Source organism: Herpailurus yagouaroundi, unplaced genomic scaffold (assembly GCF_014898765.1).
Source record: "Herpailurus yagouaroundi ecotype Mexico unplaced genomic scaffold, PumYag 202, whole genome shotgun sequence".
NCBI classification, from domain to species: Eukaryota; Metazoa; Chordata; class Mammalia; order Carnivora; family Felidae; genus Herpailurus; species Herpailurus yagouaroundi.
The window spans coordinates 6,491,982-6,506,666 of NW_024412433.1; the positions used below are offsets into that span (position 1 = coordinate 6,491,982).

The following is a 14,685-nucleotide window of genomic DNA, read 5'->3' on the forward strand; positions in this document are numbered from 1 at the left end:
CAGAGCCCACGGTGGGCTAGCGCTCCTTTGTAATATCTGGGCCCTGAAAGGACGCACCCTGAAAAGCTTTGTTGGGGGGAGGCCTCCGGATGTCAGTCATTTTGGGGACAGGTGATACTGGGGGGAGTTTGCTACTGAGATCTAGCAGGTACCTTGGCTGGTGCTGAAAGCACTGGTCTATGCGACCCCCAGAGACTTGACTGTGGAGCGAGGGTGCCTTACCCGCCAAGCCCCGATCTGCCAGGACTGTTCTGACTCCTGGATCCTCTCCTCAAAGTCATGGAGCACATTCAGCACTGTCTTCACCTGGCCACGGGCACACAGGCCAAAGCACAGAATCACGCCCTGCGGGCAGACACAGCCAGCGGGGGTGAGGGCAGCGGGCAGCGGCCAGAGGAGGAGCCCCCCACACGTACACACACACACACAAGCACACGCATGGACGCCCCTATGCACACACAGGTCCACACACAGACACACACACACACACACACACACACACACACACCAGTACACATATGCATGCATGCTCATGCACACACAAGCTTTCACGCATGTGCCCATATCCCCGAGGGACCAGAGGGGTCTGGTGGATGGGGGTGGGGCCGCAGGGCACCCTCACCTCCCGGTCAAAGTCGTTGCCATAGTCTGTCTTGTACAGCAGCTCCAGCAGCAATGTCTCTACCTTGTCGGCCTCCAGGCCTGTGGCCAGTGTGAAACCCAGGGCCCGATACAGAAAGCCCTGGAAAGGCACAGGAACAGAGGGAGCTTCGAGCCTCTCTACTCCACCCTCCAGGGGTTGCTGCCATGGAGAGTTCCCTACGTAACACTCTAGATTTCTTTCTCTAATGCACAGATATCTCTGCATTTCGTACATTCTTTGAAATAAACATCGAGGTTATTCTGGAGCGTCGGACTGTTTGCGGGCAAGCGTATTATAAATAGTGGGGACCAAATTTCCCTCCTATGGAAGTCGAACCAGTTTCAACTCACACTAACCAATCTAAGAACACCGATTTCCCCACATTCCTCTGTCACATAGGATGTTACCAGTGAGAGACAGACCATCCACGTTTTCTTGCATTTCTTTGATTTTTAGCCGTGCTGATCACCTTTGCACATTCTCATGATCCAGTCCCTGAATCCCTGTCTGTATTCTTTCCCCATTTCCTATTGGCTCATTTCTCCTGTTTTCTCTCTTATTTGTAAGAGTTTTGTGTGTGTATTTGGAAAAATAACAAAAACAAACATGCATTATTTCATTTAACCCACACAGCATCTCTAGACTGTAAATGCAGTTGCTGTTTGGGGAGATGAAAAACCAGGTGGGGAGGGGTACAACCAGGATATAAAATCAAGCCTGGTTTGGGGCGTCTGGGGCGCTCAGCCAGTTAAGCATCTGACTTTGGCTCAGGTCATGATCTCGCAGTCCGTGGGTTTGAGCCCCGTCTTGGGCTCTGTGCTGACAGCTCAGAGCCTGGAGCCTGCTTCGGATTCTGTGTCTCCCTCTTGCTCTGCCCCTCCCCTACTCATGCTCTGTCTATCTCTCTCAAAAAATAAACATTAAAAAAAATTTTTAATAAAAAGGATATCTGTCCTTGAATTGACATCAGATAAGATCTTACACCTGCAAATTTATGTTTAGCTATAGAAGTCTATCTGTAAGATACACTTGTTTTTTGTTATTTTACATACTCCCCTACAAAGGCTATCTATTTGGATAAACATAATTTTTGGCTGACACCTGTAAAACCTTTTCTCAGACATCTTCATTGAGATATAATCCACATACCATAAAATCAACCCATTTAAGGTTTACAAATTTAATGGTATATTCACAGAGTTGGGTAACTATCATCACAATCTAAATTTAGAACATTGTTGTCACCCCCCCCCCAAAGGAAATCCCTTGCCCGTTAGCATCGCTGGACATTCCCTGCAGCTTCTGGAAACCACAGATCTACTTTCCATCCCTAAAAATATGCCTATTCTGGACATTTCAAGTAAACAGGATCATATAATATGTGCTCACTTGCATTCCTTTGCATCTGGCTTCTGTCACTTAGCATAATGTCTTCAAGGATCATCCTTTCTGTACCATAAATCAGTACTTCATTCCTTTTAATGGATGAACAACATTCCATTGTATGGATAGACCATGTTTTGTTTTTTCTTTCATCCACTAGTGGACATTTGGGTTGCTTCTGTGGTTGGCTGTATGAATCACACTATGAACATTTATGTATAAGTTTTTGTGCAGATGTATGTTTCCATTTCTCCTGAGCATGTACAACTAGGAGTAGAATTCCTAGGTCATATGGTAACCTTATATTTAACATTTCAAGGAAATGACAGACAGATTTTCAGAGCCGCTGCCCCATTTTCCATTCACACCAACAATATCTGAGTGTTCAAATCTCTCCGCATTCTTACCAATGCTTCTTGTTGTCTGTCTTTTTTCTTATAGTCATCCTAGTGGGTGTGAAGTAGTATGCCCTTATGGTTTTGACTTGTGTTTTCCCTAATGGGAATAATCTCGAGCATTTTTTCACGTACTTATTCACTCTGCATGTACCTTCTTTGAAGACATGTCTGTTCATATCATTCGCCCATTTCTAAACTGGCCTGTCTTTTTGTTACTGAGTTATAAGAGTTCTTTATATATCCTAGATACAAATCCCTTATTAAGAACTTAATCTGAAAATATTTTCTTTCATTCTTGGGGCTGTCTTTGCACTTTCTTGATGGTTTGATTTTCAACATAAGAGTTTTTAGTTCTGATGATGTCCAACTTAATCTATTTTTCTGTCATCGCTTGGGCGTCTAGTGTATCTATCTAAGAAGGCCTTGCTCAAAATCAGTTGACAGTAAATGTGAGGTTTGTTTCTACACTCTCGATTCTATCACCTCACTCTGTCTGCCCATCGTTATGCCAGCACTGCATTGTCTTGTTCACTGCAGTGGTGTGTAAGAAGCGTTGAAATTGCAACATTTGAGCCCTCCAGCTTTTGCCTTTCTTTTAATCATAATTATTTTGGCTATTCTGGGCCCCTGTATTCCCACATGACTTTTAGGAGCAGCTTGTCAATCTCTGAAGAAAGAAAGAAGAAGGAGAGAAGGAAAGAAAGAAAGAAAGAAAGAATGAATGAATGAATGAATGAAAGAAAGAAAAAAAGAAAAAGAAAGAAAGAAAGAAAAGAGAAGAGAAGAGAAGAGAAGAGAAGAGAAGAGAAAAGAAAAGAAAAGAAAAGAAAAGAAAAGAAAAGAAAAGAAAAGAAAAAAAAAGCCAGCTGGGTTTATGACAGGAATCACAATGAACATGTAGATAGATTTGGGGAGCGTGCCATCTTGACTATCTCATCTTCCAGGCCATGAACACAGGATCCTTTCTGTTGATTGAGACCTTCTCTGATTTCTCTCAACTATGTTCACAGTTTTGTAAAAACCTTTTTACAACATACGTGGTCATGAGCCAGTAGCTGGATGAGTCGGATGTGTGGAATAACATCCGGCAATCTACCGGTGGGGGTGGGGACAGTTGGGAGTCCAGCTCTAAACCCAGCCTGCCCACTCTTTCTTCCTTTGTCCCCCTCGCAGCCTCATCTTCTTCACAGCCGAGTTAGAACTCAGCCACCCCTTTACCCTTCCATGGCTCAATGTCACCCTCACCATTTTCACTATTTCCCAAAACCTGCTCACACATCTCAGCCCTTGCCTGTTGGACTCTGCTAGGAGACCACTTCAGGTGGAAAGTGAGATGAAGGGTGGGGAAGATGGTGACTGGAGAGGAGGCCCCAGCTTCAGCAAAGCAGGCTTTTAAAGAAAAACAACACAAAGCAAGAAACAAAAACCCACTGACTTAAGCCACCCACCTCTCCTCCCAGAACCCTGCGGACAGCTGCAGGTACAGCTGAGCTCACCCACAGTGTGGGACTCCATCCCACTGTCCCTGGTGTCCCCTCCCTGTCCGAACTGTCTTGACGCTGTGAGGACAAACCTTCTCCAGGGAGGGGCTGTCAAAGCTTTCGATCTGGCTGTTCAGCTCTTTGCTCAGACGCAAGCTCCAGGTGGAACCTCGAGTCTTCTTAAGGGAGTTTCTCAGAAACTGAGGAGACAGAAGATGTAGGTGGGCAGTGCCCAAGGACCCCAGTCCTGTTCTCTCCCAGGCTGCGGGAGGGCTGTGTGACCTTGAGTCACGGTGACTCACCCTCTCTGGCCCCCTTCCCCAACCTCCAGACTGCTCGACCCATCGAACCCTGATCCCGTGAGCCTGGGGAACAGCTGTGGCTTTGATGCTGGAGGGAGGAGGGTCACCCCGTGCTGCTTTCCTGAACACACGGTTCCCCAAGTTGGAAGGCTCTCTGTTCTCCCCTGCTGGCAGACACAGCCGTGGACGTGCCTGGTGCTCCCCAAGTCTTCTCGGACAGAAGGAGAATGTGTCCTCCAAGGACTCCTAAACTCCCCATGCCGACCCCGCCGAGGGCCCTCCCGTGCACCCTTCCCCTTTCTCCCGGCCCGACCTCAGCAAGCTGGATCATGTCCTCACCTGAATTAGCTTGTCCTCCCAGGTCTTCTGATTGCAAGTAAACTCAGTATGTTCTGCAGAAAGAAGGCCCACATGTGCTACTTTCCCCCGCTGCTCCCTTCTGGGGACCCTCTCGTGGGTCAGGCACTCAAAGCCCTCCACAGATGGGCTCAGCACATGCTGTCATCCCCTCCCCACTTCAAGCCAGGCGATTAGTACACCAGCAGGCACGCGGGGACGGGGCCCCAGGGCGCCTCACCTTCCAGGTACTTGACCAGCAGCGGGATCTCCAGTTCCCACACGTCAGCCATGGCGGGCGCGATGCTCTGGCTCAGGGTCCTTAGGAGGTTGAGCATGGCTATCCCACGGCCCTCCCCCTTGTAGGGGGATGACATCAGCACCTGGGTGGGGGACGCCCAGATGCCAGTGGGGCAGGGCAGCCCCCCACCCAGGCACCTTGTTCCCAGAAAGAAGAGGGGCAAGATCATGGGCTTTCTCCCCACCCCAGGCTTCTGCAGAGCGTGGATTAATGCCCAGAGTCAACATAAGGAGCAGAACGCGTGCGTGCAAGGCCCCCAGGGGCAGGCGGGCCCTTGGCAGTGTCCTGGGGATGCGCTGGGGCTGCTCAGAGGCTGAGCAGAGGAATGTGGGAGCACGTTCCCACCAGGTTCCTGGGCATCCGAGCACAGAGCCCCTGCCACATGTACCCAAGAGGAATCAAAGGGACCGGGAAAGCTCTGTCCTGCCAAGTGTCTAGCTCCCTCCTCCCTTGGGGGGGCTTTCAAGAGAGAGATGCCACGGGCCCTGGCCTCAGTCTGCCCAGGGCACAGCCTGGGTGAGCCACTCACCAGGAGACGGGCTAGCAGTTTCTGGGGCGCGGGCAGATCCACTGAGGAAGAAGGAGATGTGACCCTGCTGAAGCTGCCTGGCTGATACTGGGAGACACCCCATGCTCCCATGCCCCTGTGCCCCTGAGAAGGGCTTGCCCTAGAAGGTACTTTCCTGAAGCCTCCCATTGCCCCCAGAACAGAGGATGGGTTGGCACAGGGACCAGTGATAGGTCCATAAAGAACATCATTTTAATTGGTTGATCCTAGGAAGAAGGGTGAATTGCGCTTTGCGCTGGGGCTTAGAAGACATCGGTGGCGGGGCGGGGGTGGGGGGGGGTGGTGCTAGTCCAGAGCCCGGGGGAGGTCATGAAGAAGACCCTTCACCATTTGCCGTCCCTGGGTCCTAAAGGGCTCCTAAAATCACACCCACCACCAGCAACGCCCATCCAGCAAAGCCCCAGCCCCACGAGAACAGCCCCCTTGGAAGAGCAGTGTCACTCCACCCTTAGGTGGGGCCAGTCACTTCTTGGAGAGTCTGACATGGACAGTGCTGCACTGGGGTTACAGACGACTCCCATGGGACCCAGACAAGTCACATGTGGAGAAAGCCTGAGCCTCCATGGGTGAGGTCCTGGGAGGGGTGCAGGGGGAAGGGATGTGAGGAATGACCCGCCAAAGGAAGCTGGCTCCATTTCAACCCCTCCTCAGATATGCTAAGGGCCTCTGGCCTGGCTGTTTGGACTCCTAGACGCTTCCTGGAAAACGGGGAGAGGACACACTCGGAGACACGGAGTGACCAGCCCGCCCAAGCCCCCCAGCCAGCACAGGGACGCTGCCCACCGTGCCTGCTCTTGCTGGCCACGCTGGCCTCCACATCCTTGGTGCGCGGCTGGTGTTCCACCAGGTTTGTGAGACTGATGCAGATGGGAGTCAAGGCCTCGGTGTGATCTGTCTCCATGATGTAGCACAGGAGCCGCAACCAGAACTCCTGGGTTGGGGGCAGGGGGGCAGGATCGGTGGGGGCATCCATGGCCACACAAGATGCGTCAGGCCCGCCCCACGGTGCCGGCCTGTGAGTCCAGGACTGGCTCTAAGCAGGTGCCCCCTGGGCTATAGCCACCGTGAATCTTCTCACTCTCTCTGTTATTCAGATAAGCTGCCCCCGGCCAGGGAGCGTCCAGCCCAGAGTCTCACGGAGTAGACAAGGATTCCCTCTTAAGCTTGTGACCTCCTTGGGGTTACACGGAGCCCTCGCAGTATAAGCCTTCGTGTCTTCACGTGCTAGGAACTCACTGGATGCTTGTGCAATTAAACAATTAAAATCATATCTACACACACACACACACACACATGAACACCAGGGCTGCAGGGGCTTTAAGGTAATAGACACATTTCTGGCAATAAGTCAATGGATACCTATTGAGGCCCTCTGCATGCCAAGCACTGCCTTAGTGTCTGGGGGACTAAGCTCCCATCAAGGACCCAGCTCTGGAACTGGACCTTCAAGGACAAGAGCTCGGGTGGTGGGAAGGTGGAGGCCCTCCGGGGCCCCCAGGCAGCGGGACTGGGAGAAGAAACAACACAGAGCTCTGGGCATGCGTCATTGTCCTGTCCGCCCCCTCCACTCTGAGCCTGGTGTGGGACCCACACAAGTCAAGCTGTCGGCTGCAGGGTGACCACTCACATTGGTCATCCCACTGACGGAAGAGGTTATGATCTGCACGGTGTCCATGGTGACTTTGTGGACCATCTTCTCCTCCAGGTCCCTCTGATAAAAGCTCTCCCGGCGATTTGTCTGGAAGGCAGAACCGAGGGGTCCCTGCTCGCGGGCGGGTGCCCTGCAGCCTTCGGTGTGGCCTCCTCACCCCCGTGAGGCTCCATGCCCCGGAGCCGGGTCTCCAGGGTTTTCTGGATTCCCTGCCTGGCGTGACTGCGCCCACCCTTACCTACAGCTCACTGCGTCTCTGTGCCTGTGTCATGAACGCAGACTCACGCAGGTTCGAGCACAGATACACCAGGCGGATTCTTGCCTCAGTGCTTCGGAAACCGCTTCCAAGGCCCGGCTGCGCCATGGTCTGTATATCAGGGCCACTCACCAGTTTGTAGGTGGAGAGAGTCAGCTGCACAGACACGTACTTCAGGCCCCAGCCTTTGATCCTGTCCTGGTAGCCAGACAGAGCCAACTGGCCGATGATGCGGAGAATAGCCATCCTTACCTGTGGGGACGGGCAGCAGACAAGCCGGGGACTGGGATGGGCTCCGGGGGAGAAGGGCTCAGCATCTAACGCCGAATCCCGTGACCAGAGACGGCCAGGAATTGGGGGTGCTCTGGGCGGGAAGGAGCCTCAGGGCTACCACCCACTCTGCCCCCCACCCCCTGCCTCGTCCAGGGGCGCCCACTCTGCAGCAGGCCCACCCAGGAGCCCTATCTGAGCCTTCCAGAGACAGGGAGCACACTCCCTTCTAGACAGGCTACTCCCTTCTCAGGCAGCCCTGGAGGGGACAGCCTGACTCTTATCCTGGGCCCGCCCAGGCTTGGGCTCATGTTTGCAAAACCCTACGTGGGGGCAGCACAGAACAAACCTGTTCTCTCTTCCCTTGACGGCCTCCACATTTTGAGAACAGCGCAGCCTAAATCTCCAGCCCAAATCCCCCCCCACCCCCCCCCCCCAGGCCCTCTAGACTCTCACCCTCCTGGACCTACGACCAGAACTGAAGCTACATTCCAAGGTGGCCGTGGCTACAGTGGAGACTGGACTGTGGGGTTTTGGGGGCCTTTATTTGGAGGGCGCAAGGTGTGCGTCTTTCGAATTTCAAGTTGCTTTCTTCAAATGCAGTAAAGGCTACACAAAACCCTCAGGCAGCCACGCAGCTCTGGAGGACTCCGGATTCACCCAGCCTCTCCTCTGTCCAGGGTGCTGGCTGGGCCCCTTCATCGGGCAACTCCAGGTCCTTGAGGAGAGTGTGGTCCTGCTCCCGTGGGCCTCACACTCCTCCAGCCCTACTCAGTGCTGGCCAGGAAGCTAGGTTTTCCATCAAAGAGCCTCCAGCAGGCCGCCCTCCCCACAGAGCTGGAGAGGAGTGAAGGCCGCCCACCGGACTTCCCTCCGCCGCCCCCCTCAGAGTGCCCCGAGCCCCATCCCCTTCCGGGTGTCTGCCCCCGTTACCTTGAAGCGGGTGTCAGAGAGGGTGGTCTTGACCACCCGGATGGCCAGGTAGATGGTCCTGACATTCATTCTGGGCTCTGAAAGAGGAACACCAGCCTGGAGGGCCACGGCCTCAGAGCTGGGCTCTGAGGAGATGCCCGGGACTCCCAGCGAGACCCCCAGAGCAGCAGGCCTGCCCCTCACCTTCTACCAGGAGCCAGGCATCAGCTGGCTCGTCCACATCACACCTCCTGAGAGCCTCCGACTCCCACCGTGGCTCGGGGCCGCCTCCCTCAGAGGCCTCGCTGGTCACCTCCCTGTCCTCTCAATGTCTGTCCCACCCCACCCGGTGCCAGGGGAGAGCATGGTTTTTATGCCTCACAGCTTGGCCTCTGCTTTGTGATTCTCATGGAACCCAGCCAGACCCTCCGTGAGGTGAGAGCCCCACCTACTATCACTTTAGCACCTTTAGGTGGGCACATGGTGGGCTGGGCACACGGTGGGCATGCATAGACCGTTAAGCACAGCAGGGCAGAGCCTGGGCTCTGGTACCAGGCTGCCTGGGTTCAGACCCTGTGTCTGCCACAATGTAGCTATGTGACCACAGGTGAATTCCTCAGCCCCCTGTGCCTCAGTTTCCCTACCTTTAAAATGGGGATAACAACAGTACCTCTCTCACAGAGCTTCTGTGAGCAGTAATGACAGTGCTTGGCACACAAGAAGTGCTTTGTAAGCGTTTGTTAGTCATAGAATTGTGGACAGCCAATTGGGGGAGAAGGAAGATTGACAGAGGTAAGACAGAGGGGCGCCTGGGTGCCTCAGTTGGTTAAGCATCTGACTCTTCACATCAGCTCAGGCCGTGATCTCGCTGTTGTGGGATCGAGCCCCGCAGTGAGCTCTGTGTGGACACCATGGAGCCTGCTTGGGATTCTCTCTCTCCCTCTCTCTCTGCCCCTCCCCCTGCCAAAATAAATAAATCAACTTAAACAAAAGAGAGAGAGAGAGAGAGAGAGAGAGAGAGAGAGAGAGAGAGAGGTAAGAGAGAGCCATGAGAAGATTCCGGAGAGGTCTAGTGTGGACAGAATTGCAGTCGGGTGCTCGGGCTCACAGTACACTCAAGGCTACATGTTACTACAAGTCAATGCTGGTGGAAAAGTAGAGGGCAACCAAGCACTAAGAGAGCAGGTTCCAATTTTGAGTTTTTATCTGCAAAATAGAAACTTTTTTTCTGATTTTAAAAATAACGTGTGTTCATTGCAAAATTAAAATAAAAGGTAACCACTCAACAGTTTGTGTCCTTCTACACTCACTCAGGCAAAACTAAGCATATAGATTTCTTGCAAGTAATCAAGATCATGTAACACCCTACCCCCCACACCATACTATCACCCTCAATACAGAGAGGGCTTCTTTCCCATGAAAAAATACAGAATGACTATATCCTTTAAGGTTGAGTAATATTCTGCTATGTGTATATACTATTCTTCATTCCAGAAATTCCCTATAGAAAAACATTTAGGTTGTTTCTAACGTTTTGCTTGTATGCACGATGTGGTAATGAACGTCATTGTCCAGTTACCTTCGGGCAATTATATCCTTCAGACAATTGTCAAGAAGCTGAACTGTTGAGCCCAAGTTTTGGTCCCTATCCAACTGAACATCCAGAATGCTTTATCAACTTACACAAGAAGCTAGTTTCTTTTTTTTTTTTTTTTTCTAGCACAAGGATTAACAAAGTATAACCCACAGGCTAAATCCAGATCAGAGCCCATTTGTGTAAATAAAGTTTTATTGGAACATAGCCCCACTGTGCAGTTTATGACTGCTTTTACACAGCCGAGTAACTGTCACAGAGACCATATGGCCTATAAAGCCGAAAGTATTTTTACTTTCAGGCCTTTCACAGAAAAATGGTGAGGCCAACTCTAGTCATTATTATCTCTGTCCATCAGATAAATCTGCATTTTTTTTTTTTTTAAGAGAAAGGTTCACTGTCAGCAGAACGTGCTTCATATAAAGTTGCCCAGTCTGTGCACTGCACAGGGCACTCAGCTGAAGGACTGAGCAGGAGTGGCCATGCTCTCCTCACCAAATCATGAACCTGCCAGGCCACGTGCTCCCAGCGAGGGATGTCTTGTCCCAGTTCACACAGAGGCACTGTCTGAGCTGCTGCCTCAGCTGGGGAGAGTATTTCCCTTTTGATAACAGGGCCAGGGTTCCTGTTGGGACCTTTGGGCTTAGGGATTCAGAATCAGGAGTTTCGACTATGATTGGGCATTGGGACAGTGGGGCTTTGGGGCTATGCCTACATCATATAACTAGGCCTTACATAAAGCCTTTGATTTATTTTTTGGGGGGGGGGTAGTTCTAAGATTCAGATTAAAAGTTGGAGGGGTGCCCGGGTGGCTCAGTCGGTTGGTTAAGCGTCCGACTTCGGCTCAGGTCCGTGAGTTCGAGCCCCGTGTCGGGCCTCTGTGCTGTGCTGACAGCTCGGAGCCCGGAGCCTGCTTCTCTCTGCCCCTCCCCCACTCACGCTCTGTCTCTCTATCAAGAAATGAATAAACGTTAAAAAAAAAAAAGTTGGAAATTCAGACTCAGGTGGAAGCCGGGATTCAGGGTTTGCGGACACAGCTGGGGGTGGGGGGGTCACAGTGCTGGTTAGGTTCAAGCACAGAAAATGCGAGGCAACAGACAGCCATGACCCCTTGGCCCAGCCAGCGATGTCAACAAAAGAGGAAATGACCGAGTTCCAGATATGCGTGAGACCCGCTTCCCCTGACTCCCGCTCCACCTCCTGGTCCTGCTCACCAGCTGCGCTCACTATCGCCCTAATCAGGGTCAATGTCCCCACGCGGATGGCCTCTTGGCTCATCTCCATCTGACCGAGGAAGAATTTCATCAGCTCCTTGGGGTAGGACCGGGCTGCAGGGGGGAAGGCTGCCTTAGTCATTCGCCCCCTGGGCCAGACAGATGGAGCCAGAGGAGGCAGCCCTGGGGGACGGGGACTCCCGGGGGCGGGGGGGGGGGGCGGGGCCCCCCCCCCCCCCCCCCCCCCCCGCCAGGCTCACAGGGGGCCTGGGGGAGCCTCACCGAGGGCTATGAAGCAGTGTACGATCTCCGCCAGGTTTTGGCTGCTGTACTGCTGCTGGGCAGGAGCCTTGGCACACACCTGGGGAGGGGGCGTGCAGGGAGGGTGGTGAGACGACAAGCAGAGACGGGATGCAAGCACGGGGGCGGCCCGGCCGTGGCAGAGCTGCGTGGGCAACCAACGCCTCCCAGCCCCCGTGGGATAGGGGAGCCAGATGAACGAGACGGGGGCTCCACAGCCACGCCACCTGCCACCGCCCACTCCCCGCGGCAGCAGCCCGAGAATGCTGGTGCCCCGCCAAGCTCGCGGCCTCACCTGGAAGTGCAGTTCCGTGAAAATGGTGTGTAGTTGCATTTGGGGGACGGGGGTGTTGGTGGTGACGGACGTTTCCAGGATCTGCCTCAAGACCTGCAATGAACGGGCCGATGATTCAGGGTCAGTGAACTCCGGACTCTTGTGGCTCAGAGGGGCCCATCAGCCGGAGGTATCAGCATCCCCCCTGGGAGCTGGCAGGAAACGCAGAGGATGTGGAGAAACGGGGACCCTCTTGTACCATTGGTGGGAATGCAAACTGGTGCAGCCGCTCTGGAAAGCAGTGTGGAGGCTCCTCAAAAAATTAAACATAGACCTACCCCATGACCCAGCAGTAGCACTGCTAGGAATTTCCCCAAGGGATACAGGAGTGCTGATGCACAGGGGCACCTGTACCCCAAAGTCTATAGCAGCACTTTCAACAATAGCCAAATTATGGAAAGAGCCTAAAAGTCCATCGACTGATGAATGGATAAAGAAATTGTGGTTTATATACACAGCGGAATACCACGTGGCACTGAGAAAGAATGAAATATGGCCCTTTGTAGCAACGTGGATGGAACTGGAGAGTGTGATGCTAAGTGAAATAAGCCATACAGAGAAAGACAGATACCATATGTTTTCACTCTTATGTGGATCCTGAGAAACTTAACAGAAGATCATGGGGGAGGGGAAGGGCGAAAAAAAGTTACAGAGGGGGAAGGAGGCAAACCATAAGAGACTCTTAAATACTGAGAACAAACTGAGGGTTGATGGGGGGCGGGCGATGGGTATTGAGGAGGGCACCTGCTGGGATGAGCACTGGGTGTTGTATGGAAACCAATTCGACAATAAATTTCATAAAAAGAAAAAAGAAAGAAAAAGAAAGAAATGCAGTCTCTCAGGCTCTTCTCCAGACCTGATGAATCCGATCCTGCATTGTCAACAAGCCCCCAAGCTATTCCCAGGCACAGTGATGCTTGGAAAGTGCTGTGCTAAGCCACTGAGCATGGCATTCAAGGCCCTCTTCCCCTTTCTCCCCTATCCACCTGGCAGCAAATCTCATTCTTCAGCCAGAGTGATCGAAGGACGGCCCCCTAAATCTATCGTATTAATTTCTGCTCTTTGTTTTTGTAGCTGAGGACCACGCCTCTGCTGTAGGTGAGTGACACAGCCCAGGTCACGCCCAGGTCACTCAGAACACTGCCAAGGCTCCATCCCACACAGGTTATGGGCTATCGTGGGTTAAAGGGTCTCCCGAAAATTCATGTGCACCCGGAGCCTCAGAATGTGACTTTATTTGAAAATGAGGCTTTCCAGCGGCAGCTGGGTGGCTCAGGCTCAGGCGGTCAAGGGTCCAACTTCGGCTCAGGTCATGATACCACGGTTTGTGAGTTCGAGCCCCGCGTCGGGCTCTGTGCCGACAGCTGGGAGCCCGGAGCCCGCTTCAGATTCTGTGTCTCCCCCTCTCTCTCTCTGTCTGTCCCCCGCTCGTGCTCTGTCTCTGTCTCCCAAAAATAAACATTAACAAAATTAAAAGAAAAAAGAAAATGAGGCTTTCCAGATGTCATGAGGTAAGGGCCTCAGATGAAATGAACCATCCTGGATTTAAGAAGGGTCTGGGGGGCGCCTGGGTGGCGCCGTCGGTTGGGCGTCCGACTTCAGCCAGGTCAAGATCTCGCGGTCCGTGAGTTCGAGCCCCGCGTCGGGCTCTGGGCTGATGGCTCAGAGCCTGGAGCCTGTTTCCGATTCTGTGTCTTCCTCTCTCTCTGCCCCTCCCCCGTTCATGCTCTGTTTCTCTCTGTCCCAAAAATAAATAAACGTTGAAAAAAAAAAAAAAAAAAAAAGAAGAGTCTGAAGGTCCAACAACTAGCGTCCTTATAGGAAGAGGGGAGGACACGGAGAAGAGACCACGTGAAGAGAGGGGGACGATGGAAGGCTGCAGCCATCAGCCAAGCAACGCGTGGGGCCACCGGCAGCTGGAAGAGGCAACCCAAGGATTCCTCTCCAGGGCCTTCAGAAGGAGCGCCCCTGGCACCGTGAGGCTACATTTCTGTTACTTGGAGCCGCCCACCCTGTGGTTCTCTTACGGCAGCCCCAGGAAACTAACACGCAACCTCACCGCAGCCTCCAAGACCCTTTGGGATCTCGTCCCTTCCACCTGGAACAGCAGTCTCAAAAATCCAGTGAGTGCGGAGCCCCAGCTTCTACTCAGGTGACACTCCCCCTCCCGACGTGGGACCCAGAGGAGCCAAGCCTGCAGCCTCTCACCTGCGTGATGAACAGGGCCTCCAGGCCGCCCCGGTATTCCGCCAGCAGCAGGGGGATGTAGTCGTACAACTGATTCCGAAGGTCGTCGTTGGGCAGGAGGAGGGTCAGCATGGGCTTCAGGGACTTGATGACCCCCAGCTTCACCTACCACAGGAGCCCGGGAGCCCCAGCGAGGCCCAGTGAGGTCACCCCATCCAGAGAGTCCAGGGCACGTGACAGAGAGGGCCTTGGGAGTAGGCGGGGCCCCGCCCGAGACCCCACAGGCAGGCGACGAGGCCGGACTGTCCCTGCAAGTCCCAGCTCTGTCACTTGGGAGAACCTGTCTGAGCGCCTGAGTTTCCTCATTTGTAAAACGGTCCTACGGCACGGCTCCTCTAGGTAAAACGCACCGTTAACAGGGACCCTCCTCCAGCAACTCCTGGGGTCTTTCTCAAGCCAGGCCCCCCGGGGCCCCAGGGCCCGTGCAGGTCAGCTCCTCCATTGATCAGGTCACCGTCTCTCCGGGTTCTGAGAACGAGGCTGGACCCAGTGGTC

General features: G+C 53.3%; 1 protein-coding gene across 6 annotated transcripts in view; it reads right to left on the bottom strand.

Moving 5' to 3' along the window:
- MROH2A (maestro heat like repeat family member 2A) overlaps nucleotides 1-14,685 on the bottom strand; it is a 43,672-nt gene that overhangs the window by 20,827 nt on the left and 8,160 nt on the right. For 5 of the 6 annotated variants that reach the window (XM_040450617.1, XM_040450618.1, XM_040450614.1 and 2 more), the window contains 14 exons: nucleotides 14,152-14,295; nucleotides 11,905-11,997; nucleotides 11,592-11,670; nucleotides 11,310-11,423; nucleotides 8,523-8,599; nucleotides 7,452-7,571; nucleotides 7,040-7,150; nucleotides 6,196-6,343; nucleotides 5,374-5,414; nucleotides 4,785-4,926; nucleotides 4,547-4,599; nucleotides 3,998-4,105; nucleotides 623-742; nucleotides 223-345 (listed from right to left, as the gene is read on the bottom strand). In XM_040450617.1, coding sequence (XP_040306551.1) covers nucleotides 223-345; nucleotides 623-742; nucleotides 3,998-4,105; nucleotides 4,547-4,599; nucleotides 4,785-4,926; nucleotides 5,374-5,414; nucleotides 6,196-6,343; nucleotides 7,040-7,150; nucleotides 7,452-7,571; nucleotides 8,523-8,599; nucleotides 11,310-11,423; nucleotides 11,592-11,670; nucleotides 11,905-11,997; nucleotides 14,152-14,295 — 1,473 coding nt within the window. The remainder of the gene's footprint in view (nucleotides 1-222; nucleotides 346-622; nucleotides 743-3,997; nucleotides 4,106-4,546; nucleotides 4,600-4,784; nucleotides 4,927-5,373; nucleotides 5,415-6,195; nucleotides 6,344-7,039; nucleotides 7,151-7,451; nucleotides 7,572-8,522; nucleotides 8,600-11,309; nucleotides 11,424-11,591; nucleotides 11,671-11,904; nucleotides 11,998-14,151; nucleotides 14,296-14,685) is intronic. The other variant, XM_040450619.1, reaches the window with a different exon arrangement.